The sequence below is a fragment of the Bactrocera dorsalis genome, chromosome 1 (assembly GCF_023373825.1).
Source record: "Bactrocera dorsalis isolate Fly_Bdor chromosome 1, ASM2337382v1, whole genome shotgun sequence".
Lineage (NCBI taxonomy): Eukaryota > Metazoa > Arthropoda > Insecta > Diptera > Tephritidae > Bactrocera > Bactrocera dorsalis.
In genome coordinates, this window is record NC_064303.1 from 61,610,075 (window position 1) to 61,635,921 (window position 25,847).

The window sequence follows — 25,847 nt, forward strand, 5'->3', positions numbered from 1 at the left end:
CATGACATTTACTTTTTGAAGATAATTTCATTTAAATGTTGACCGCGGCTGCGTCTTAGGTGGTCCATTCGGAAAGTCCAATTTTGGGCAACTTTTTCGAGCATTTCGGCCGGAATAGCCCGAATTTCTTCGGAAATGTTGTCTTCCAAAGCTGGAATAGTTGCTGGCTTATTTCTGTAGACTTTAGACTTGACGTAGCCCCACAAAAAATAGTCTAAAGGCGTTAAATCGCATGATCTTGGTGGCCAACTTACGGGTCCATTTCTTGAGATGAATTGTTGTCCGAAGTTTTCCCTCAAAATGGCCATAGAATCGCGAGCTGTGTGGCATGTAGCGCCATCTTGTTGAAACCACATGTCAACCAAGTTCAGTTCTTCCATTTTTGGCAACAAAAAGTTTGTTAGCATCGAACGATAGCGATCGCCATTCACCGTAACGTTGCGTCCAACAGCATCTTTGAAAAAATACGGTCCAATGATTCCACCAGCGTACAAACCACACCAAACAGTGCATTTTTCGGGATGCATGGGCAGTTCTTGAACGGCTTCTGGTTGCTCTTCACCCCAAATGCGGCAATTTTGCTTATTTACGTAGCCATTCAACCAGAAATGAGCCTCATCGCTGAACAAAACACGCGCGCGAAACACATTTCGAACCGAACACTGATTTTGGTAATAAAATTCAATGATTTGCAAGCGTTGCTCGTTAGTAAGTCTATTCATGATGAAATGTCAAAGCATACTGAGCATCTTTCTCTTTGACACCATGTCTGAAATCCCACGTGATCTGTCAAATACTAATGCATGAAAATCCTAACCTCAAAAAAATCACTGATTCAATGATTGAAATGATCGACAGCGTTCGGTTTGTATATCATCCCCTAAACACTGATTTAGTCGTGACCTTCTGTTCTATTTCAAATATATATGTTTGTATGTATATGTATGTATGTACGTATGTACAACATATGTTATAGGTATAATGGAAATTCCATCATGTACATACATACAAGAAATGTATGTACATATATATGTATGTACGTACTCGATGGAATTTGCATTGTTTACGCATCGAAAATTTGTATCATGCGCACATTTTCAAAGCTGATACATTTTTCGCCACACATGATTCAAATCAGTCCAGCAGTAAATTGTTGTTGTTTGCTGTACTCGTACTTTTAGATTTACCCATAGATTTACTTATAGTTTCATTTCAATTCAAGCAATCGCCGCAACGCTATGAACTGACATGATACTATTGCAACCGAAGCCAGCTATACGTTTACACGATCGTGATTGCCGAAGAACAGATTGTTCGTGTTGTATCAGATCAGTTGACGCTGGCAGATACACGAATTGATTAACAATGTTGTCTATGCTGAACTGAATTGATTTGATTGTGTTTTTGGCACGACTGTTTGTTCTGATTTTATCATACTCGTTGCAGCTCTCTGGTACATACGAGTATATATATTTTTTGTAGTTTACACCTTTTGGTTTTTTCTTTTTCTTTGGAGGGCAAAAGTTTTGCCTAGTATTCGCATTTAAGTATTTATATGTATGTCGCCACTGCAGTGCACTCTTATGAGGTGACTACACTGTTGATTCCTCACTTTTTTTCCTGTTTTAACTGGACTTTCTTATCATAGCACAATTTACTTTTAATTTTGCTTTTGCCAATGTTTATTACGTTCTTTTTAGCCACCACTTACCTCGACAATCGGCACTAGATATTTCACCGGTAAAATATTTAATTAAAAAAGACACAGTCGTTTGGGGGTTTTTGTTTTATTCACTGAAACATGACGTAATATATGTACGGAATGTGTAAAATGACGCTGCGTGACACGTTCGGTGCGAGATCGAGGAAAGAAAAGGAGGCCTCGTCTACTGGAGCGATCCGTTTTGATGGTTGGATAGTGTAGAGTTGTGGTGTGATGTCCGCATGTGTGGTATATACTCGTGTGTATTAGTGTGTGGTATCTTCATTTGGAATGTCTGAATGTGTGTCTTCAAATGTGGATCACGTTAGTGTGGTGTGTTGTCGTGTGGTCGTTCAGTGCCGTGTGTAGAGATGGGAGAGTCAACTCATCTAGCCAGGTTCTATCGAGCGTATTGTGTGAAAGATTAAAGCCCACAGTCAACAAACTGATTGAACGTTATCAGTGTGGCTTTAGACCTCGAATATCAACAACCGACCAGATATTCACCATGCGCCAAATCGTGCAAAAGACCCTTAAAAAAATTTTACACACCCCGTGTCTTCGTCACAACTAATACGGTTATAAAAACTGACGTTGAGCAACACCAAAAGTTCAGTCAGGATCAGGAAGGATCTCTCTGAGCTGCTGGAGAAAATAATTCGAGCTGCAGAACTTAATCGGGTTACAATCTACTATAAGAGTGGCCTCAACACCCGCGCCGCTAGTTCTGCTTTCTCCAGACTCGATAAGGAAGCAAAGGACATAGGTGTGGCAGTGAATGAGGACAAAACGAAATGTCCTGTCAAACCAACAGTCGTCGCATTCGCGACTTGGCTCTCACGTCACTGTTGACAGTCATGACATTGAAGTCGTAGATAATTTCGTTTGTCTGGGAACCAGTATCAACCCCACCAGCAATGTCAGCCTGGATATCCAACCCAGAATAACTCTTGCCAAAAGGTGCTACTTCGGACTAAGTAGGCAATTGAGAAGTAAAGTCCTCTCTGGACGAAAAAAAACTAAACTCTATAAATCACTCGTTATTCCCGTCCTGCTATATGATGGAGGCATGAACGATGATAACATCTGATGAGTTGACGTTACGAGTTTTCGAGGGAAAGGTTATGCGAAAGATTTATGCTCCTTTGCGCGTTGGCCACGGCGAATATCGCATTCAATGGAAAGATGAGCTGTATGAGATATACGACGACATTGACATAGTTCAGCGAATTAAAAGACATCGGCTACGCTGGCTACGTTATGTCGTCCGAATGGACGAAATCACTCCAGCTCTAAAAGTATTCGACGTACCCGCCGGAAGCAGAGGAAGAGAAAGACCTGGCTTCGCTTGGAGTGGTGCAAACCGAAAACACCGCGTTCGTTAGAGCAGAGGTACGCGATTAAATGCTGTGTGGAACTCGGTAAAACTGCGACAGAGACGTTTGATATGATCAAGCAGGCTTTCGCAGACGTTGCTTCAGCAAGAAGTGGTGTGTTTCGGTGGCACCATTCCTTTTTGGAGAACCGGGAGGAGGACGCTGATAAAGACCGGAATAATGAGCAAATCCAAAGTGAAGACGATGCTCATTGTCGTTTTTGACACCAAAGGCATCGTCTACCATGAATTTATTTCTCCTGGACAAACCGTCAACGCCAAGTTCTACGTGGAAGTCTTCAAGAGACTCAAACGAAGGGTCAATCGGGTCCGACAAGACATCGCAGCCAATTGAAAGTTTCACCTCGAGAACGCCCCGGCTCACACCTCCTTTCTTGTGAACTGTTACCTAACTAAGGCCGGCATCTCAACGCTTGGGCAGCTGCCCTACAGCGCAGACGTGTTCGCCCCCCTTCCCCCGACTTTTTGTTGTTTGCTTGCCTGAAAATGCCGATGAAAGGGGTTCCCAACCTCGACCCTCACTCGTGACGGCTTCAATGCTTGGAAATCGCGCTGGCAGCGCTCCATCGACGCAGAAGGAGCGTATTTTAAAAGTTTTTAAAAAATTGTAATGATCGGTTCAATAAATTTTTTTAAATCGAATATTTTCTGGCCAAACCCAAAGTCTTTAGTCTCATTCTAGTCCTTTTAGCAATCGTTATATTGGTATGTTTGATACTAATAATGGGATGTGGTCTCGAGACATGTAGTTTTTAATTACAGAAATACCTATTCGGTAATACTTAATTAATGCTGCTCCAAAAAAACTAAACTTTCACCTTTCTGAGTCCTCAATTTGAATCCAAACGATGACATATAGCAGTTAATATCTAATTAGTAATTTTAGCAAATTATAAGCACTGCGTAGAATAAATTTTTTTCAAAATTAAAAAAAAAAGGATGGCTTAGTAGCCCTGAAGTAAATGCCAGAAAATTGTATGCTACTACAATACAATGCACTGAATTAAGATTTATTTATGTAATCTGACAAATATTAATGGATTTTATTCGCTCTATTCTTCAAACTTATTTCTAAATTGTTTAACGCAAACACTATGAAATCTATTATTTTAGAGTTCCGCTGATTCTAACTATTCGCAACCCTCGTCCGATCTGTCGCTTGACGATGAAAAAGAAACACTTCGACGAGAAAGAGAAAGGCATGCTCTAAGCCAATTGGAAAAGGCGAGGGTAAAACAATGTCTTTTATTTAATAAATTTGTATTTAATTTTAAATAATTAAAACAATAGGGTAAACCTGTAGCGTTTGCAGTACGGACGAATGTTGCATATGATGCTACAGTTGATGATGATTCGCCAGTTCAAGGAAGTGCCGTGTCATTTGAAATAAGAGAATTTCTTCACATTAAAGAAAAGTATGACAACAATTGGTGGATTGGAAGGTTGGTTAAAGAGGGTTGTGATGTCGGGTTTATTCCAAGTCCAGTTAAGTTGGAACATATTCGTATACAGGTAAGTTCACGTATTTTAACTATCACTCTATTTAGATGGCATTACAATTTCTTTTTATCGAAAGAACCAGACGAGGCCATCCAGATTGTATGGTACTAAAGTCTCTTCAACAAATAACGTAGGAGCTGGGGAAACAATGCGTGGTAGTACTCCACCAACACCTGGTAAGTTGGAAGTCTAAGATTTCTCAAATGTAAAATAAACAAATGGGAAAGGCCTAAGAGTGTAACCGAACATTTTAGATTCTCTCCACTTGCAAAGCAAAGTGAAACATACACTTGTGTCCAAGCAAAGCTTACCATTCAAAATTTTCAAGTGTTGCGCATATCTGACAACACTATATAGCGGTAGAGAAATTTTTTATTTAAAAATTAGTTAATGACATGTTATTTATAAAAAATTTAAAACAAAATGCGAAATATAAGAGAATGACGTGAGATAAATTTTAATTTTTTTTGATTGAAACACAATGTTTAGTCGCGTTATTACTTTAAAGACAATAAAATTGACCGCTTTTGTAAAAGCGCAGAAAAGATAATTTGTGTTTTACTCATTAAACGTAATAAATTCAAAACTATAATTATACTTAGAAAATATAATTTGATTTACTTATGTTTACTAAAAACATAAAACAAAAACAAAATTGACAAAAATTGCGAACGAACGAAAAAGTACGAAAAAAGTTTTAGAAAGTGTAGTGGTAAGCTTTGCGTAATAAAGACATTTTAACAATAAAATAATGGCTAAAGCGGTCGTGTTCCTACTTATGAGGTAGCTTAAATTGTAAGTGTAAAGAAGTTAAGCTCAATACGAATACGAGCATTTACTTTCTAATCCTGAAAATCATGTATCTTAAATTTTATTTTTCAGTTCAGTTACTCTAACCCTTTCATGCCCAAAGTTGCCTGCTTCTAAGTCTTCTTATTTTCATTCTTTTGACGTGCGTTTTTTTGCATTATGTAGTCTCTTTTAATGGATAAGCTTGTCTGTGTTTCAATTGTAAGCTAATATAAGCTGTGAGATATCGTTCATTCTTTTCCGAAGAGTGTGGACAAAAAAGTGTGAAAATAAATATAAAAATAAAAGTAATAAAGAAGTGAAGTTGTTCATAATAATTTTGTAAAAGTGCCAGTAAGTAAGATCCTGTATCTAGCGAAGCAAGACACCAAGGACTTTGCAATTTTTATAAATTCATATTTGTTTATTTGTTCTATTTAAACTTCAATTGTGTCAATTATGCATAGTGAGCGATAAGAACTCAGTTCCCCTGCTGGTTTGTTTAATTTCTGTAATAGGACTAGGCGTTGCATTTTCAATATCTTGGGAAGAATTTCCTTATCGTAGACATTGTGTAAATAGCTTTACAGGCTTCCTAGAGTACACGTAACTATAACAATATCCATCTGCACTTATTGCTGCTCAATTCCTATAACCAAATCTATAAACTGTTTTGCTGGATGTCGTTCACTGATAGTGTTTCGTGAAGAACTCCCAATTGGCTAGAATGAATTACATCGACGTCTTATTTTAAACATTTTGTCAGTCGAACAGACTAGACTGTTATCAAACAAATGCATTTTTTTTTTTATTTTTTATTTATTTTCGGCGATTATAGCCGAGTTAACAACATCGCGCCAGTCGTTTCTTCCTTTCGCTACGTGGCGCCAATTGGAGATTCCAAGCCAGGTCCTTCTCCAATTGGTCTTTACAACGAAGTGGAAGTCTTTCTCTTCCTCTGCTTCCGGCGGGTACGTCGAATACTTTCAGAGCTGTAGTGTTTTCGTCCATTCGAACGACATAACTTAGCCAGCGTAGCCGATGTCTTTTATTTCGCTGAACCATGTCAATGTCGTCGTATATCTCAAACAGCTCGTTCCATTGAATGCGATATTCGCCGTGGCCAAAGGACTCGCAAAGGACCATAAAGCTTTCGCAGAACCTTTCTCTCGAAAACTCGTAACGTCGGCTCATCGGATGTTATTATCGTCCATGCCTCCATCATATAGCAGGACGGGAATAATGAGTGATTTAAAGAGTTTAGTTTTTTTTCGTCAAAAGAGGACTTTACTTCTCAATTGCCTACTTAGTCCGAAGTAGCACCTGTTGGCAAGAGTTATTCTGGGTTGGATATCCAGGCTGACATTGTTGGTGGGGTTGATACTGGTTCAAAGATAGACGAAATTATCAACAGTGACGTGAGAGCCAAGTCGCGAGTGCAACGACTGTTGGCATGACAGCAGACATTTCGTTTTGTCCTTATTCACTGCCAAACCTATTTGCTTTGCTTCCTTATCGAGTCCGGTAAAACTGCGACAGAGACGTTTGATATGATCAAGTAGGCTTACGCAGATGTTGCTTCAGCAAGAAGTGGTGTGCTTCGGTGGCACCATTCCTGGAGAAAGCAGAACTAACGGCGCGGGAGTTGAGGCCACTCATATACACTCTTATAAAAGATTGTACCTGCTTGATTAAGTTCTGCAGTTCGAATTATTTTCTCAAGCAGCTCGGAGAGGTCCTTGCTGATCCTGGCGGAACTTTTGGTGTTGCTCAATCACAGTTTACATAGCCGTATTAGTTTTATCGAAGAGGTGGTGTGTGTCAAATAATTTTTTTACTTGTCTTTTCCATGTATTTAAATATATACCGAATTTATTGGGGAACACACACCACTGCTTTGATTGAAATGAAAATATCTGTATTTTAGGTTTGCATTTAACAATTTTATTGAAAGCGTTAAGTTTGTATTTTAACAAGTTAATTAATATGATGCCGGTGCTGGCGATGGAGTTGCTTCGGATCGTGTTCGAGTTGCGAGACAGTATCCGGCTGCTTTAGAATTAAAAGCTGAGCGTTGCGCGCAGGATAGACGACGATCGAGGTGTACAGCTGTAGCGCGGCGGAGATGGGTGGAGACGATGTCGAGCGTTTTTAGTACAACTTAAATGCGTGGAATGGGTGTCGCAAACCAAAAATTGAAATGTTGTTGATAAGATGTGTACCGAAATGTATGTGCTGGCGAAAGGTGTCGACGTGGCACAGTGTGTAAACGAATGTGTTAATAAACAGCGATGATCCTATTCTTTTGGGTAGTTGACATCTGCTGTGGTGAAATCCGATGTGTCCCCAGGTGTGGTGTATTGGTGTTGTGTCGAGCTAGGGTGCGCCAGTTTTTCCCAGGTAGAGTGGGTGAAGGCTTAACTCATTTAAACACCATGATTTGGCGCATGTTGAATATTTGGTCGGTTGTTGATTTTTAAGGTCTAAAGCCACACTGATATGATCCAATCAGTTGTTGATTGTTGGGCTTTTAATCTTTCACACAATACGCTCGATAGAACCTTACACGCGATGTTTAGGAGACTTATCCCAGGGTAGTTGATGCAGGTTGTGGGGACGTCAAAATTAACTTGCGCCAACCATACCATGGAAGTGTTTATTTATCACTTTAATTCCAATTGGAATCGTCTAGACGACGTGAACTACCTCAATTCTTCCATTACATCATTCGGCATGACAGAGCACACCCAATTCTCTTCATTTACCTCCTTTTCATCACTTACAATGGCAGAGTCAGGAGGAATGACGTCTTATTCAGACGTCTTCTTTCTCCTTTATCCAATCAACAGCCTCCTGTAGTTTTAAGAAATCATTCTGACTCTTAAAAACCTTCCGATGTGTCAAAATAATGCTTATAGAAACCACCTATAAAATGCTGGTGAAATTTAATGGTTCTGCCAATTATCCCCAAATGGGGGCTTTACTATGAAACTATACCTTTTGAATATAATTTTGTTATTTTTCAACAAAATGCCTCTTCTAAAGGCTTGTGCTCTCTTCACTTAATATTTTAGACAAATCTTTTAGTTTAGTTTCACAATATATTCGAAAACATGCATATAAATACAACACAAGACACCCGAACTTATCCCCTATTTGCTGGGTATGAAATATTTTTAAAAATAACTAACATTATTTAGTGTTTTATTATTATTAGTTTGTTTCATATTTTCGACCCACGAGTGTAGGAGAAAACATAACAACCGCTACTTAAGTAAGGTTATCTAATTACGGAGAGCGATAGTTATCCATAAGCTCGAAACTAGGGTAATTAACGCCAGTTATTCAAACTTATAAGTCAGCAAAGCGCCTTGTGATCAATTAAATTTTTCTCATGCGTTTAATATTTATTCGCACCAGTTCGGTGGGACAACTAGATTTCAATCCTTACTCTCGCAATTGGATCAAAAAGGACGTGCTGAATGATTCCACCTCCCATTCTTCCATAATCTTTTCAATCTGACACTTGATTAGGCAGTGGCCTTTTAAAACCCCCACATCTATGGAGAGGTTAGCCTTACGAGGGCAAAGACTGGATCGCTTATGATCGATCTTATGCCAAAGGGATCGTCCGATAGCACATTAACCGATGATGATGATAGCACAGTACCGGCCAAGTTGACGCGAAGCCCAGCTATGTATTTAGCAGTAGAATACACGAAGAGAAGGGAGCAAAGGCCCGTTCCCTGATAGCTAGATTACCATTCCGTGCCAGCTTATCAGCTTTACAGTTGCCTGCGATTCCATTGTGGAATGATACCCATACTAGTCATATCACAAAGTGACACGCTACCATTTACAACAAGGTTAGGCATTCCTTAACCTGCTTTGAACACACGGTTACTGATCTCAAGGCTAGTATCGGCTATCAGAGCGGTTATTCATTTCTCTGAAGGAGGATTCACTCCGGAACAGTAAATTTACCGCTACCTTACTGGCAGCAACCTTGACTTGAAAATCACTGTAATAGTCAGGAAGTCTAAGGCTGAAATTGATAAAGAGAAAATTTACCCCTAGATTACCAGAGTTTGGTTATGCAACTTTAGTCTTTCAGTCATGCCGATGGGCGCTGCTTGTTGATTGCTCTCGAGCTTCTTACAAGTGTGGTACTTTTAGGGTCCTCCACCACACATACACCCCTAACATAATATGCCAGAACTACTTTCCTTGAGAAACTACACCTTTTGTCAATAGATCCTCTGTAGCGGTACAAGGCAACCAACGACTTCTTAGCTCTCTCTTCAATACTAGAATTCCATGAAGACCCGGTTGAGAATCATAATGCACACTTTTCGAAGCAGTTTTTGCTGGAATGTTTTAGAGAAATCATCCCATCAACAATCATCTGCTTGAAGAACAGCCGCCTTCTAGAAATATCAAGAGAACATTTCCAAAATAAGTCGATGAACTTTAACAATTTACGCGATTTCAGACGAGCCTAACTTCAGACAAGTCATTGCAGGCATGATACTTACTATTTCTTTGCATGCCCCATCAGACTCATTCACTTAACACCTCTTTCTTTGGTCTGACCCTGTCGAATCAGCCCTTTTTCTGAACCTATGGCTAAGTGGTGTCAATGAGAATTGATTTTTGCTTTCTCTAAAAATTGTTTAGGTACTCGCTACAACAGCAAGAATAACCGGTTGGCTTATATCCTGGAACTACTATATTCTCCAGGATTTGATCTATGTTTGCAATCGTGAAATAGTTATTCGCTGGTAAGAAATTTGAGAATGTTATTTCAACTTCGAAGGAATCGCCCTAGTACGGAGTCATAGATCGCATTTTTAAATGAAAAGGTACATACATAAATATGATCATAAATAACAGAAATACGATTGTTAATATCGATTTAAAATATGTTTAAAGAAAGAAATTGAACTATAAAATTAATTACTTAACATTGATTTTCTTGTCTGCCAATGCATCTTATATTTCAATAAAAACTACTCTTACATATAAAGAGAAAACAATTATATTCTTTTGCCAAAAGGAAATTGAAGGAAATTGTTACATGAATAAAAAGCTTGTAATCCATAATAAGATGAACGTATTTGAAGCCTTTTAACTCCTGACCTTCAATCCCTTCTGAGCCTAGCAGACCTTTCAATATCTTTTTGCAGGAAGGATGCTAGGCTGACTGGGCTATAAGATTTTGGCACGGAACAGTTTCTCTTTCCTGGTTTTAAAAGAAGATAACTGTCAGTTGTGCCTCCCATTCGTGTACGTTAACCGATCAGAGGCAGTTATATAGTACGTTGAGATAATGTATCTGCATTAGAGGGAAAAATATACTGCCAGAGCCGACTGCTTTAAAGAAGTTGAAGCTATTAAAAACTCTTATCAATCTTTTCCAGGGTGAACACGAAACCTTCTTTTAACTGTGCAGTTGTACAGGTTGAGAACGTCTCACTTTAGACCTTGCTAAATGTGTATCGAGTAATATTTTAAAATTCTCCATGTTAAGGGCCCTGCGACCTTGGCTATCAACCATTAATGCGCTTTACATGTGGTCCTTCAAACAAAATCTTTTCATATTTCCTGTTCCGCTGATGCTATCTGTAACAGAATGTTATATTCACGAAAAGCGATCGAATAAGCATTCCAGAACTTGTTGCTATTAAACCTTAGGCGCTTTGAAGACCCTGTGAGAATTACGTTGAAGGTTTTTTAGTTCCCCATTCCTCCATGGCTTGTTTGTAGTGAACACAGAACTTAACGGACTGAACGTGTGCTCCGTTCTCATACATTTGGTAGCCCCACGTTATTATCTTTGAAGCTGAAATACCTTTGAAGAGTGTTAAAAAGTTTACTTAAGCCTTACTAACCTATTTTTAGGCCTGACTAGCTTCTGTTTCATATGATTATAACTGAAACATCCCTCCGACGTGTATTGATAAAGATGGGGCTTTGAATTATTGTAATCGAATGGAACCAGTTTCTTAGTACTACAGTCTGAGCCATTCCAGGCTGTCTGTCCAAATAATAAGTTGCGTTCCGTACCGTATTTGAAGGTCATGTTTAGTGCCCCCAGAAGTAGGAATTTGTTGGACATTTTTACCCAGCGAAGACTCACTTTTCGACCGAATCATGTCAATTTTGAATACCTGTTCGAAGACGACGTAAGAATTAGCTCCAATATAATATCGTTGAACGCCCTTTTAAATATGTAAGTCCTCCACTGACATTGACTTCCGAATCTGCTGCGATGATGAATGCACGGTCGGTTCGGGTGTTCATGAGTCGTTTACCTGAGTCGGGAGGAGCCTAGCTCTCATGAGGGTTGGACTCAGCAGCAAGTTTTTGGTTTTTTGCGCTTCGGGTCTAGCGGACCTTACTGGTAATTCATTTACCGATTATTTTTGCTCCTTTGATAACGTGGCATGTTACTGCCTATGACGTAGCCCAGGAAGTTTGTTTTGTTCATTATCCAATTTTTAGGAGATATTTAACTTCTCCGATTAATTCACCTGTCTTCATTGTGTGTAAATATTTCCAAACCACTAAAGCAGAATAAACCAGGCTTGTTTAGAATAAGTTTTTATAGCTTCTACTAATTTATTGTAAAAAGGTAGAAATCTGATGAAAACTACGCTGGTGGTATTGAAAAAGTGCAAGTGTGCGATAACGCATTAAATAAGCCAGTTAGTAGAAGCATTAAGAATAATACAGAAAATCATACTGCTGGTTTTGAAAACGTTGAATATTTATAACACTGGCCTACACTCATTTTGGTGCCTAAGATTCTAGACCTGATTTTGTATATTTTGTGAGCTAATACGAAAATATCAGTCACATTTTTCATATCAGTTCGCGTTTTATCTTTATCTTAATTGCCAATTTCAATGCCAAAGTAAGCAGAATACAAGCGAATTACAATATCATTAATCGGGTTCCGTTGATTTTTAGTTATATACTCGCCGCATATACAATATAACAAAACTTGTCAGGAGCATTACTGTAACTACTCGACTTAATTTCCTTAATAAATTTGTACAATTAAAATAAGACTTGTAGGTAAACCAGAGCTGTCAGCTGACATCTAGTAGCAGCAATACTTTACCGACTACAGATACGGACAGAGCTGCACAAAATTTTTTTTTTGTACGCCAGTGTAATTAATATAGGTACTCGAATATTTTGTTTTGTATTTAATTATGTTAGTTTTAAATTTAGTAATTTCCCAGAATTAAACTATAAAAAGTCGTCGTTATTTATTTTTTATTTTCTAAATTACATTTATAGATTTACGGTATTTATTAATGTGTTAAGAGGCACACTTTTGAAAGAATAAAGAAATATTTTTTTAACAATTCGATACGTTATACTTTTAAAAATCAACAGTTCATCTTTAAACGAGTTTTCTCAAAATATCTTCACAAATGATCCGGTACTTTCTTATTCTTCAAAATCAACTTCTCTTCTTTCAAGGCAATCCCCGTCCCATAAAATACACTTTTACTTTCTTGAATTTGCTGAATAGCAAGAAGTCGCACAATTCGGGTGAATACGGTACAAGGTTCTTTTGCAACATTTTCAACGTTCGGCAAACAAAATTTAATGTTAAAATTCACTTTTGGTTGTTACACCTGTAATTTTAAGATAATTAAACCTTTCCACAAACAAGTAAACTAAGCAAATGTTATAGACAGACCAATCAATCTAGAAAAAAAGTACCTGCATTCCTGATATCCGGGAGTAAGGACAATTTCACATAATTTTTTATCACAGTATGTACATTTTAAATTCATATGTATGTGTATCCGTATTTGGATTGTCAGTCTTCCTTTTCCTTCCTTTTGTTTGGTATATGAATTGTATAAAATAATTAAATTATACTTCCTATACTTTGTATTCGTCACTGCATCCACACTTGGATTTTTGCCAATGCATAGCTAACAAGTAAGCAAAGGCTAAATTCGGATGCAACCGAAACCTTAAGGTAAAACCTCAACCAGAGGATCGGAATCCAAGCAATTTTATATATACATATTCTATACTGACCTAAATATTTGGCATTAGCTTTGTTAAAGAAACGAAAATCATTATACGAGTATGTAGTATATGGGAGTTGGGATAGTATTGACCAGATTTTATAAGTGTAAATTTGTATACCTTTATGTTAAGTTTTCTTGAAATGTGTACTGGAAAGTGAACGAATCAAATGGGATTTAAAATTGTGGTATATGGAAATTAGGTGTGGTTGTAGTCCGATTTCCCCCCATTTTCCCACTAGAATTTAATGTCTGGCGTAATTAGTTATTGATTTATTGCCTTTTTAGTCGTTTCGAGCAGTAGCGTTATATGGGGAGTAAGTCGGGTTATCTTCAGATTTCATCCATTTTCACACTGTCAGTAGGAGTTCTTATAATATTTGAGGTAGACTAATTTGGTGTCCCTTGCTATTACGATTCTCTGCCAAATTAGAGTATTATATCTTATTAAGTGCTTAGTTATGACATTTTATAGATGTGAGCATGGCAGTAATCCACATGCGCATGCAAATTTCAAGTTACAGTTTGCATTGACGGACGGACAGACAGACAGTCAACTCGTTTACGTCATCCTGATCATATATATACGAGGTATGACAATTAAGTAATGAGACTGATTCCATAAAAACCGTTTATTTGAAAATTAACAACAACAACTCTGCCATCTCCTTCAAAGTAGTCCCCTTGGGCAGCTATACCACGATTCCAGCACGTTTTCCATGCTTCGTAACATTTCTGGAACGCTTCGACTGGGATGTCCGCGAGTACCCTCGTCACGGCCACCGATTTTTTTTTAGGAAACAAAAAAGGGTCACAGGGTGACCTGTCGGGTGAATAAGGCGGCTGTTGCAACATGGCGATCCCTTTAGAGGCCAAATACTGGGACACGCTGAGGGCAATGTGGCACGGCGCGTTGTCGTGATTAAGTTACGAGCGATGTCTGGGCGCACCCTGTTGACTCGTTTTCGCAATCCTTCGAGTACTTGGCAATAGTAGACTTGATTCACAGTTTTTTCCGGTGGAACGAATTCTTTGTGGACGATTCCACGGCCATCAAAAAGGCAATAATCATCGTTTTCATCTTCGACTTGCTAATGCGAGCTTTTTTTGGGGCGGGGGGCGCGCGGAGACAACCATTGTGAGCTTTGGCGTGACTAAGAGCACTATCACCATACACTCTTACAATTTTAGCGTACGTTTCCGAAGCTGTTTCGCCAAATCTGGCGCAAAATTTTATCGCGACGCGTTGCTCTTGATTTCGTTTTTCCACTTTCGTGACGAGCACTACAAACACACATCTACTCAACTTGACGCAGCAGGCGAACTAAACAAGCTAAAGTGATGGTACATATATCAATGGAGAGGGGAAGGATGAAGGAAATTTCAAGGTCACAGGTTTACCACAAGCGCGCCCATAAAATCTGTCTCATTACTTAATTGTCAAACCTCGTATAGCCCTATGTCTATAATAAAGATAAATGAAGTAGTTTGTCATGAGTTTATGAAATAATTTGATATGATTGGTATATTACTATTTGGCGGTTTTTTAATCCTTTCGAACATTTTTAGGTGATGAATCCGATTCCTTAGGCGCGAGTCGCCAAGGAAAAACTACAATTACGAATTCATTAAATAAAGACAAGCGTAAGCCATTTTTCAAAAAGCAAGATACTGCTTCTCCTTACGACGTAGTTCCCTCTATGCGACCAGTTGTTTTGGTTGGCCCTAGCCTTAAGGGGTATGAAGTCACAGATATGATGCAAAAGGCTCTTTTTGACTTTTTAAAACACCGGTTTGAAGGAAGAATTATAATTACACGGGTAATGGCTGATATATCTCTAGCAAAGAGATCTATTATGAACAACCCTACAAAACGCGCTATCATGGAACGGTCCAGCAGTCGGTCAGACTGTCTCACTAAGGTTCAAGAAGAAATTGAACGCATATTTGAACTGGCGAGAACTCTACAATTGGTAGTTCTTGACTGCGACACAATAAACCATCCTTCACAACTTGCGAAAACTTCATTGGCGCCTACTATTGTATATCTAAAAATAAGCAGCAGTAAGGTATGTACGTTAATATAAGATGACTTGTATTTGAAGCTATTGTTTTATATTCTCTCAACATAATTGTTATTATCTGTTAACCATATGTATAAGAGATTTATCCTAATGTTGAATTTGAGACTTACACTAGGCATCAAATGAAAGTATAAATGCAGTTTTATTAAAATAAACAATACATTAATATTACATTTCCATAGGTATTTAAGTAAAAATTATAAATTAATATATTTTTTTCCGGAATAGAAAGAAAAAATTTTGTTCCACTTTAAAAAAAGGACTCTTAAATAAAAGTGGTCAAATGAGAGTATAAATTTTGAAAAAATACAAAACGTTTAAAAGTAAATTTAGTAATTAGTATTGCCTTATTTTTTCTGAATTACTGCAGGAAGACGTTTTGGCATGCCTCGAACCAAATTTTCTAATATTTTCATTGGAATAATGTCAAGTTGACGCTTCGTCTCTAAGAAAAATTACTCCAAGTTTGTACGGCTGCTTCTTGGTATTTTGGAATCAAAAATTAACCACTAATACTTAGTTGGATTTAAATCCGGCGACTGAGCTGGCCGGGCCAGTTTTCTTCAAAAAAGCGAGTAGTCAGGCGAGATGTGCGTTGGAGGTCATTATCTTATTGGAAGATAAACGATCCCAAGTTCACTTTTTCCGCATTTATTTTAAAATTTTCGCTGAGAATGTCAACATATGAAGCAACCGCCATTCGTCCATCGATTTTAATTACACTCACTATATCAAATTTTGAGAAACTGCCCATTATTTAGAGAACATCCTCCATGCTGCACTGATGATTGTATGCAGTGCACTGTGGTTATAAGCGATTAGAAGGTTTACAGCACACTTTCTTACGTGTTTTTTAACTCCTTAGCTCGAATTTGAATTAATCGGACCAAATTACTTTATCTCAAAATGTGGTTGGCACATTTGGATATTGTTTTGCAAACTCTAGTCCTTTTGTCCTACTCGAAATGGAAAACATAGGTAATTTTTTTGCGATATAGTTTTTAAAACAAGATGTTTGTAGTTTTCTTTTCATTGTACTAATGAAAACATCCAAACCAAAACTTTCAATCAACTCCCGCAATAAAATTTCTCCTCCACCGTATTGAGTCTTGCATGTCTTTTTTCTCTTGGATTATTCAAAAATCTTTCTTCTTCCTTCTCTGATCGAAATGGAATATTTTTCATAAATATTTTGATACGTTTCACCCATCTTCCCATCTTTTATAATTAAGATCCGATTCTATACAATATTTTTTATATTTTTTACTAAGAACAGAACAAACAAATTTTTACCTTAACAGAAATTCCCTTAGTAAATACAAATGTATTAAATCTGTAGTAAAATTCAGTTTTATCTTCAAAAAATTGAACCAAAACTTAAATTATACTTTCATTTGACGCGCACTCATAGGCTCACCAGCGAAGACTAATCACTCTCGATGGAGTAAATATTTTTGCGTCTAAATAATAAATGCAAATATTACTCCAACTGCTTATTTACATAACGGTGCATCTACATAAAATGCTTTATGAATTTATTCTTAAGCGAAAATCTAGGAAGTAAATAAATGATCTGAGGTTGCCACTATGTATTACATTTATACTTTCACTTGATGCCTAGTGTATATTCAGCAAAACCGTAGATGCTTTTAAGCATCCAATTCACGCGATCTTTTTTTTTTTAGTCTTATTCTCCAATCGCAATATCGCATTGTCAATAAAAATGAATCGTGTACCTCTTGTTAATTTTAATAATTACAATACTCTTTTTTTGTTAAATAATAAAAAATCCTTAAAAGGCACCTATTCGTCTCAAAAATCGGTATAAGAAAACCCATGCATTTACTTTAAAACACGTGTCTGGTTGTACCTTTTTCATAATTCACATAATAATGTGAAAACAATATATATTTGTGAAATAAAACTTTAAGTTTAAGAAAAATATTAAAAAGTACAAAAAGAAGAAAAAGAAGAAAAAGTATAAAACTCTAAGAAATAAAATGAAGAAAAGGAAAGCTTTAACATCGTAAATCTAAACAAAGTAAAGCAGAAGTTTAATATTCTCAAACAAGGAATCTTTATTATCGTAAAGAAAAACATATATATCGTATAGAACAAAAACAGATACACTTTAACATCGTAAAAGAATACATTCGATGACTAAACAACGTGATAGTGAAAAAAGTAAAAAGTCGTAAGAAATACAGGTGGATATAAAACAAATAAACAATATGGTAAAGAAAAATTTTAATATCATAAAAACTACTTTTGCGCGAAAACTCATTCGTTGAAAATTTTTTTTCTAGGTTGGTATGACTGCAGTGAATTCTGCCCGGATGTCATATCAAAGTAATCATTAGTGTTTAGTGTACGCTTATCTTTCTGAAGTATATAAAGTACTTTCAGCGATTTTTCAATGAGAGAAATTCTTCAGCAACGGAATCAAATTTATGGTGCCGAAACGTTCAGAATGTTAGAAAAGACCTTCGGCGATAATTGTTTGTCGTGAGCAAGTGTTTTTGAGTGGTACAAATTATTCAGGGTGCCGAGAACGCGTTTCCGACGAGCCACGTTCATGACGGCCATCAACATAAACTGATGATCAACACGTCAATAAAATAAAGGAATTAGTGCTTTATAAACGACGATTATCAGTCTGAGATCTTCCTGGCATTCTTGGAATATCGGAAGGATTAGTTAAAATTTTGAAAGATCATTGGGCCTAGGAAAAGTGAAAGCTCAGTTAGTTCCAAACTCATTAATTTAAAAAAAAAGTAGCATAGCGTTAACGTCTGTGAAACAATGCTTTTCGAATAGCAGGATGTCATGAAATGTATTGCAATCAGTCTACGATCTATGCTTATGACCCAATCTCGTGGGAAAGGTGATCCGAAGCCGAAAAACCTGGTCAAAAATCAAGGTTACGTTGACAGTTCGATTATAAAGGTGTGGTTCACTGCGAAATTCGTCCGACCGGCCAAACTGTCAACAAGGAATACTATTTGAGTGTTATGCGCCGTTAGCTATTCTTAAAAAAATACCTGAATTCTGGTCGGACAACTCTTCGTTTTTGAACAAGAATGCACCAGCGCATACTGCATTGATTATTCGTAAGTTTTTCGTTAAATTTTCAACCAATATCGTGTTGCAACCACCGTATTCGCCTGATTTAGCTTCGAGTGACTTCAGTCTATCCAGCAAACTTAAACGACCGCTCCGGGAAAACCGTTTTTAATCCTTTAAAGACATTAAGCGTGAATCACTACGCTCATTGAAGGCTATTCCAGAAATTAACTCTAACAACTTTTTCAAGGATTGGAAGAAAGTTTGCACAAATGTATTGGGGATTATTTTGTGGGAGACGGCATAGATTTTGAAAAATTATTCAAAATTTAAGGTCCTAATAATACTACATATGAACAGTTTATGAAAGAAGAAGTGAATGAATTAAGTAAAAATTTGAACTCATTTAAAATAAAAGAAGTGAATAACGAAATGGAAGGGACAATAACGGATTTGGCTATATAAAACATCAAACTTATTCAACCATTTGATGGTGATCGTAACTACTTGCCACTGTTCACACAAGGTACAGATGCCACAGTCATCTGAAACATCAAGGCACAAAACATTTTATCTCCATTTTGTTAAACAAACACTGAGAGGCGCTGCATTAGATGTGGGAAGACGAGAACAACCACCGGATTGGATAACGTTAAGGCAGTTACTTATTGACAAGTTTGGGGATCGCACTTCAGTTACAACACTATTTTAAAAAATATGTAATATCCGATTTTACAATAATGTAATGCAGAATTTTTTGAGAGTAAAAGATTTTATGAAATTAAAGAAGTAGTTGCACTAAGATAATAAGTTGTAAAACACTAAAGAGAATTGTCAAATTATTTCACTGCAGTAATAAATGCAAAACTTTCTACTGACCTTAAGTCAATAAACAAAATATTAAAAAAAAATGATGTTTATGAAAATAATAAAAAAATATCTAATCAGAAAACTATTCAAAAAACTAAGCTAAATTCAAAATTACCTAATTATACGAATAATAATAATCGTAATGTAGACAATTTTGCAAATAATAATCATTTTCCATTTTATTCCAATCAAAACGATAATTAAAAAATTATCCACATTTTAATCAAAACGTTTATTCTAAAAATGAACTATTTTTCAATCACTGCAATGAATATAGCAAACGACAATCTAATTTACAAAACAGTATAAACAGTATCAAACAAGAAAATGTTCATGGCTCAAACCAGTCTCGATTAAGACCCTTTGATTATTCTGAACCAATGGAACAAAATGCAACAAAATTTCATTTACCAGCCTCGGAAGGCTTAACACAAGTGAATTGAAGTGAAATAAAAAATATTTTAAGTTTTTAGTTGACATAGATTCATCAGTTAGTATAATAAAACAGGGAATATGTCTGAACGAAGTTCAAGAACTGTTTAGCGGCAAATACATGAAAAGTTACAATTTTTCGTTTATAACTTATAGTTCTAACGGTTTACTTGGTTATAACATACTTAAGCTACTTAAAGTCGACTTAGAAAATAATTTGATACATATGAACGGAATTCGTTATAACGTTATCAATAATATATCAAATTTCAAAAATACTAATCATTGTTATCAAGAATTAAATATGTACTTATCTTATCAGTGTGACACATGAAAAATTTGGCGATTTTCGTGTTTTTTTAAGAGAAAATACGCGATTGAATATTTCGAACTTCTTTGAACGTAATAAGGTATATTTTCAGCTATATTTAAAATTTTTTTTTTTTACAAAAATGTAAAAAAATAACGTCTGTCTTCGGAGGTGCCAAAAAAAAGTGCCCCAACTGCTGGCATTATTCCGAACGAATGAGTAGCTGAAACAAAAAAATTTGAAAAGTTTATTAAACTTAAAGATATTTCCTATACAATGAACTACGATCTTTTAAATATAACAAAATGGTGTAATTTTGAAAAAAAGTTTTTTTTTTAAGAAAAAATGGTCGTTCTTTTAATGCGAAACTGACAATTTTCAATCAATCAAAAAGAGCGTAGTCCATTGAATAATAAATGTATTCAAAAATACTCAGTTTTAATTTGAACTCGATCGGTCAATTTCTGGTTGAGTTATGATGCCAGCAATTTTGAAAAATGTCGTTTCAACACCATTTTTGTATGTATTAATAGGAAAGGATTGCATGGTTTACTAAGATGGCATTGAAGTATTTATTAGGTCACTACAGGAACATATAGAATCACTACACAGAGCTCTACGAAAAGCAGCATATACGAAAATTTAATGTAAAAATTCAATTGGATAAAACCGAGTTTTTCAATTGAGAAACCTAATTTTTCGGTCATATCATAACGTTAGAAGGTATTTAGCCCAATCCTTATAAAATTAAAACTTTTTTAAATTATCCCGTTCCGAAGACGGAAAAACAAATTAAAAAATGTCTTGGTTTAACGGGGTTTATTGTAAATTTAACAGAAGTTTTTCAGAAATGACAAAAGCCTTGACAAACTGTATTAAACGGTTCAGGTGAGCAATTATATATAATAAGTTATAAACAATATACAATTTTTTATTACAAAAGATCTGACTCTGGCAGTGCTAAAGGGCTATACCAGTGTGACGCATGAAAAATTAGGCGATTTTCGTGAAAAGTACGCGATTGAATATTTGGAACTTCTTTGAACGTAATAATGTATATTTTCAGCTATATTTTAAGATTTTTTTTTACAAAAATGCTGACAAATAACGGAGTCTTGTCTTCGGAGGTGCCAAAAAAAGTGCCCCAACTGCTGAAATAATTCCGGCCGAATGAGTAGCTGAAACAAAATATTCAAAAAATTGATTAAACTTAAAGATATTTCCTGCGACCTACAATCTTTGAAAACTATCAAAAATTAACAAAATGGCGTAATTTTGAAAAAAAAAATAGTTTTTTTTTTTTTAGGAAAAAATTATCGTTTTTTAATGCGAAATTGACAATTTTCAACCAATAAAAAAAACGTAGGTCATTATATAGTAAATGTATTCAACAATACTCAGTTTTATTTTGAAGTCGATCGATCAATTTCTCATTGAGTACTGATGTCAGAAATTTTGAAAAATGTCGTTTCGAGAAAAATGCGTTTTAGTGGTTAGGTGGATTTGAAAATTAAAAAAAATCGATTTTTTTTTGTTTGCTTTATTAAATTCTACAATACCTCTAGAATATTGTCCTAAATTTTAAAGTTGATTTGACTAATAATTTCGGAGATACAGCCTTGAGAACTTGTGCGCTTGAGGTTAGCTGCGCTAAGTGCCCCGTCTTTAAACGTGTTTTTCTCGAAACTGTGTTTTTGAAGTCAGTGGACACGATTTCTGGAAAAGTTAACGACCTATTTAGTTCGTATTGTGTACACGTTTTTAGAATAACATTATCTAGTTATTAAAAGATTTTTTCTTGTTTCATTACAACTTATTTTTTTGGCCAATTAATGGCGACAATGTTACCAAAAAATTAGATTTTTTGTTCAAAGTCTGAGAAAAAAGAAAAATTTTAATATTATTTTATTTCCTTCGTTCAAAAACGAGATTTAGATATGTACCAACAGAATAAGCTTAGCTTTTTAATTTTATATGAATAAATAATAAGTTATATTGTCCACGGCGAGAACGACTTTTTTAAAGATATTTTTGGGAGGGAAAGAAATAATTTATTAAAGCGAAATTTCTAGGGTTTGTAATTATATATTTAATTTTTGGATACGAAATCTTTGATATTCTGCCTTTGAGAAGCAATTGACCAATGCATCTCGTCTGTGCATTTGTCGGACGGCGGACAGGATGCAGGTCGAAATTTCCATCGGAAACAAAAAATTCAAAGAGATTCATATTTTTTAATAATTCATCTTCGAGTTAAATTAAAAAAATTGCAAAAAGTGTAATATTAAGGAAAAATTTAAAATTGAAAAAAAAGTGGTTTTTGACCAAAAACATTTTACTTTATGTTGTTTAAAAATGTGTTCAAACTTGATTTTTCTTAGTTTTTTTAGTTTAACTAAAAGATAATTTAATGCCAAATACAGTAAACTTTGCCCCAATTCCATACGACATTTAGTTTTTTCTCTATCCTGCCCACCAATTAAGAAAAATCGTAAAAATGAAAAACCGAGAAATCGCGCGTCAAAGTTTTCGCTTTCAAATTTTTGAAGACTTGCCGTAGAATATATCAACACAACTATACATATTTATGCTCAATAATAATAGTATAAAAATACTAGCTGACCCCGCAGGCGTTGTCCTCCGTGAAATTATGTGTTTTGAAATGAAAATAAAGTTGAATTTATATTCTGTTGAAAATTATTTATTTGCGATTTTCTACATTTTTTTTTTCAATGTAACGCAGCTTGATAAACAACAGTTTTTGGCTTCTGTTCCGATGCGTAAATGTACAGAGAAAATGATTTTCCAACTCGTGAACATGCCATATTTCAATAGGATTCGGATATTTCTTTCGAAAATATTCTTAAATGTTTTTATTAAAATGCTTCATTAAATATAAGTTACAAAACGTTTTTATTTTACATTCCCTTTATGTAAATATATGTCCGGTGAAGCAAAATATTTCGATAAAGTGATCTTAGCTTGTGAAAGCCATATAATTTTTTCTTGTATTCTTATACAATACCATCTATTTAATAGAGCAGGAATCGCCAACCCTGCAGTAGGGAAATTTGGCAGGGTTAGAGTATTTCGATGAAGTCGAAAATAAACTAACGCAACAATTTCTTGAGAAAATAGTCGTAACTTGGCAAACATTATAACGGGTGATCCCTTTTGAGGTGCTTTTTTCAATAGTCCTTTTTTGACAGATCTCGATTTTTCGGAATCGATCTTCAGTAGTCGAAGTCGATTAAGAATCGGTTCTTGATATTCGAAAAATCGATTATTTTACGAGAAAACTCGATTCTCGAGTAGAATCGGAATCGAGTTTACCATCCCTACTGGCAGCCATCGCGTGCACATATAAAACCTCCGCACAATAACCACCACAAAAAAAAATGATTTTTTTCCATGTTATTTATATGGAAAACAGAAAATTTGAAATAGGCACCTCTTAATATTAATATTAGAACCTCATCTTTTGCGTGACTTTTTTTTTACACATTTTCGAAAGTTTTGAGCCTGTTTTTCAGTTAAAAAAAAAGGTTGCCTCAGAATGGCACACCCTAATATATACATATATATATGTATTTTAATATATACATATATATATGTTTATATTAAAATAACGTTTGACAAAAAACTAGTTCTAATGAAATTGTTAAAATTAACTATTACTAATGTTTTGTTTGGCGTTTTGATCCACAAGATATTTAGTAAGTGGCAGCGTTCAAAGCGCTTATTTGGTCATGCAAGCATTCAATGTACGAAAAGTCAACGACAGCAAGTAAAGCCAGCCAGCATTGAGACCCAGCATTATTGGATAATATTCAACCGCATAGACCACATCCAGCGTACAAAATACAGCTTGTGCAAGAACGGAAGCCGCTCGACTTCCCAACGACATCGCTTCGCTCTATGATCTCTTGAAATGTTCCAAGAAGACCCGACGTTTTCGAGCCAAATTCTGTTCAGCGATGAGGCCCATTTTTGGCTCAGTGGGTATGTAAACAAACAAAATTTCTGCATTTGAAACAACGGTTTAGTGTGGTTTGTGGGCCGGCGGAATGATCGGTCGATATTTCTTCAAAAATTAAGCAGGTGAAACGTAACTGCTAATGGCTAGGGATGGTAATTTATTTTTTTTAATCGATTAAATAATTAAATGATTTATTGCAAGATATAAAAAAAATAATTGCAATTAATTTCAATTAATGTAAAAAATCGATTAATGGATTAATTCCCATGTTTTTAAATAATAATAAATTGCATAAAGACCACAACCAAGTTTCAGCGCCGAATCTTGTGTTTTAATGCTCTTTCACAGAGTCCTAGACATATCCTAAAAGAGAAAATGGCCTATATTTGAAGTTAAGTAGCACAATGACATTAAAATTTTCAAAATATGTACAGCAATCTTAAAGTAAAAGAATTGCCTCTTGCCTGAAAGACTACGTTTTGCAACTTTGCGTAAAAATAAAACCAATAAAATATAGGAGACTATATTCTTATTTCAGACATTCAAATTATGTTGGTATATACACAAAAACAAAAACGGAATTAAAATTAAAATATCGTACTAAAAATTCATTTGTCTTAGCATACTTGAAAATATATTCATTGAAGTCAAGACAATTTATTCTCTGTTTAACCAAGTTTGAAGAAAAAGCAATTTCGATAAACGTTTTGCTGTCAAACGATTGCGTTTTTCGGTCGCAGTTGCACCCGCTTTTGAGAAGCCGATCAGCTGGTACTGAGGTACAGTTTTGGGTAAACGGTTTTCATTTCTTCCCAAGCATCAATAGTGTTTCGACTTAGTTGTAATACCTAACAATTCAAATAAAAGCTCAATTCATCTTGTGGAGATGTAAAATCGTTGTCCTTCCTCCTTCTTTTGCGCACTAGAGTTTTGTGAGGAGTCCAGAGGTCAAAGTCATTCTCTACCGATTCCACTGACGACTCGCTGCCCGTTTCCATAGTATCAACTGCAACTGTTATTTCAGTACGTAAAAACTTTATACCTGGGGACAACGCTAATGGGTCTTTGAAATTAATTCTTTTGAATCTCGAGTAATGTTGATGCAGCTAGCAAAAAGGAATGTTCGATGTCAGTATTTGGTTAATATATGAACATAGTTTAATGAACCGTTCAAGCATGTAGTAGGTCGAATTCCAATGTGTTTTCACGTCCAAAATTGGCTTTAGCATTTTGCCTTCAGCTACTCCGGCAGCAGCTTTCATATTTCGAAGATGATCATTAGCTTTAACACTTCTTTTTAGCCACTTAACTATTTCTTTGCATTTTGCAACAACTGCATTTACTTCAGGACTGTTCAGTGAGTTTTCACATACCAATTTGAGGGTGTATGCAAAACAAGGAATATAGCGATTTTTGCCAAATGAATCATGTACTGCTTTTACGATGTTTGCACCATTGTCGGTCACTACAGCCATTACTTGTTTTCCGTCATTTCTACATCAGTCCAGATATCTGTCGTTAAACTCAAATATGAAAAAGTTTTTAGCATCGCTACACATTTTCTTTTCTTCATCGTACATTTTTTCAATGTGAGCCTTGACGGTATTTCTTGTTGGGACTTTGTAAAGAGGAAAATGTTGTTTCATGAAACTTAACTTTACTTTT

General features: G+C 35.6%; 1 protein-coding gene across 29 annotated transcripts in view; it reads left to right on the plus strand.

Moving 5' to 3' along the window:
* Window positions 1-25,847, plus strand: part of LOC105224078 (voltage-dependent L-type calcium channel subunit beta-2) — a 995,088-nt gene that overhangs the window by 606,860 nt on the left and 362,381 nt on the right. For 26 of the 29 annotated variants that reach the window (XM_049462492.1, XM_049462493.1, XM_049462517.1 and 23 more), the window contains 4 exons: window positions 4,212-4,328; window positions 4,389-4,610; window positions 4,675-4,774; window positions 15,014-15,513. In XM_049462492.1, the coding sequence (XP_049318449.1) occupies window positions 4,212-4,328; window positions 4,389-4,610; window positions 4,675-4,774; window positions 15,014-15,513 (939 nt within the window). The remainder of the gene's footprint in view (window positions 1-4,211; window positions 4,329-4,388; window positions 4,611-4,674; window positions 4,775-15,013; window positions 15,514-25,847) is intronic. The other 3 variants (XM_049462491.1, XM_049462490.1, XM_049462487.1) reach the window with 3 other exon arrangements.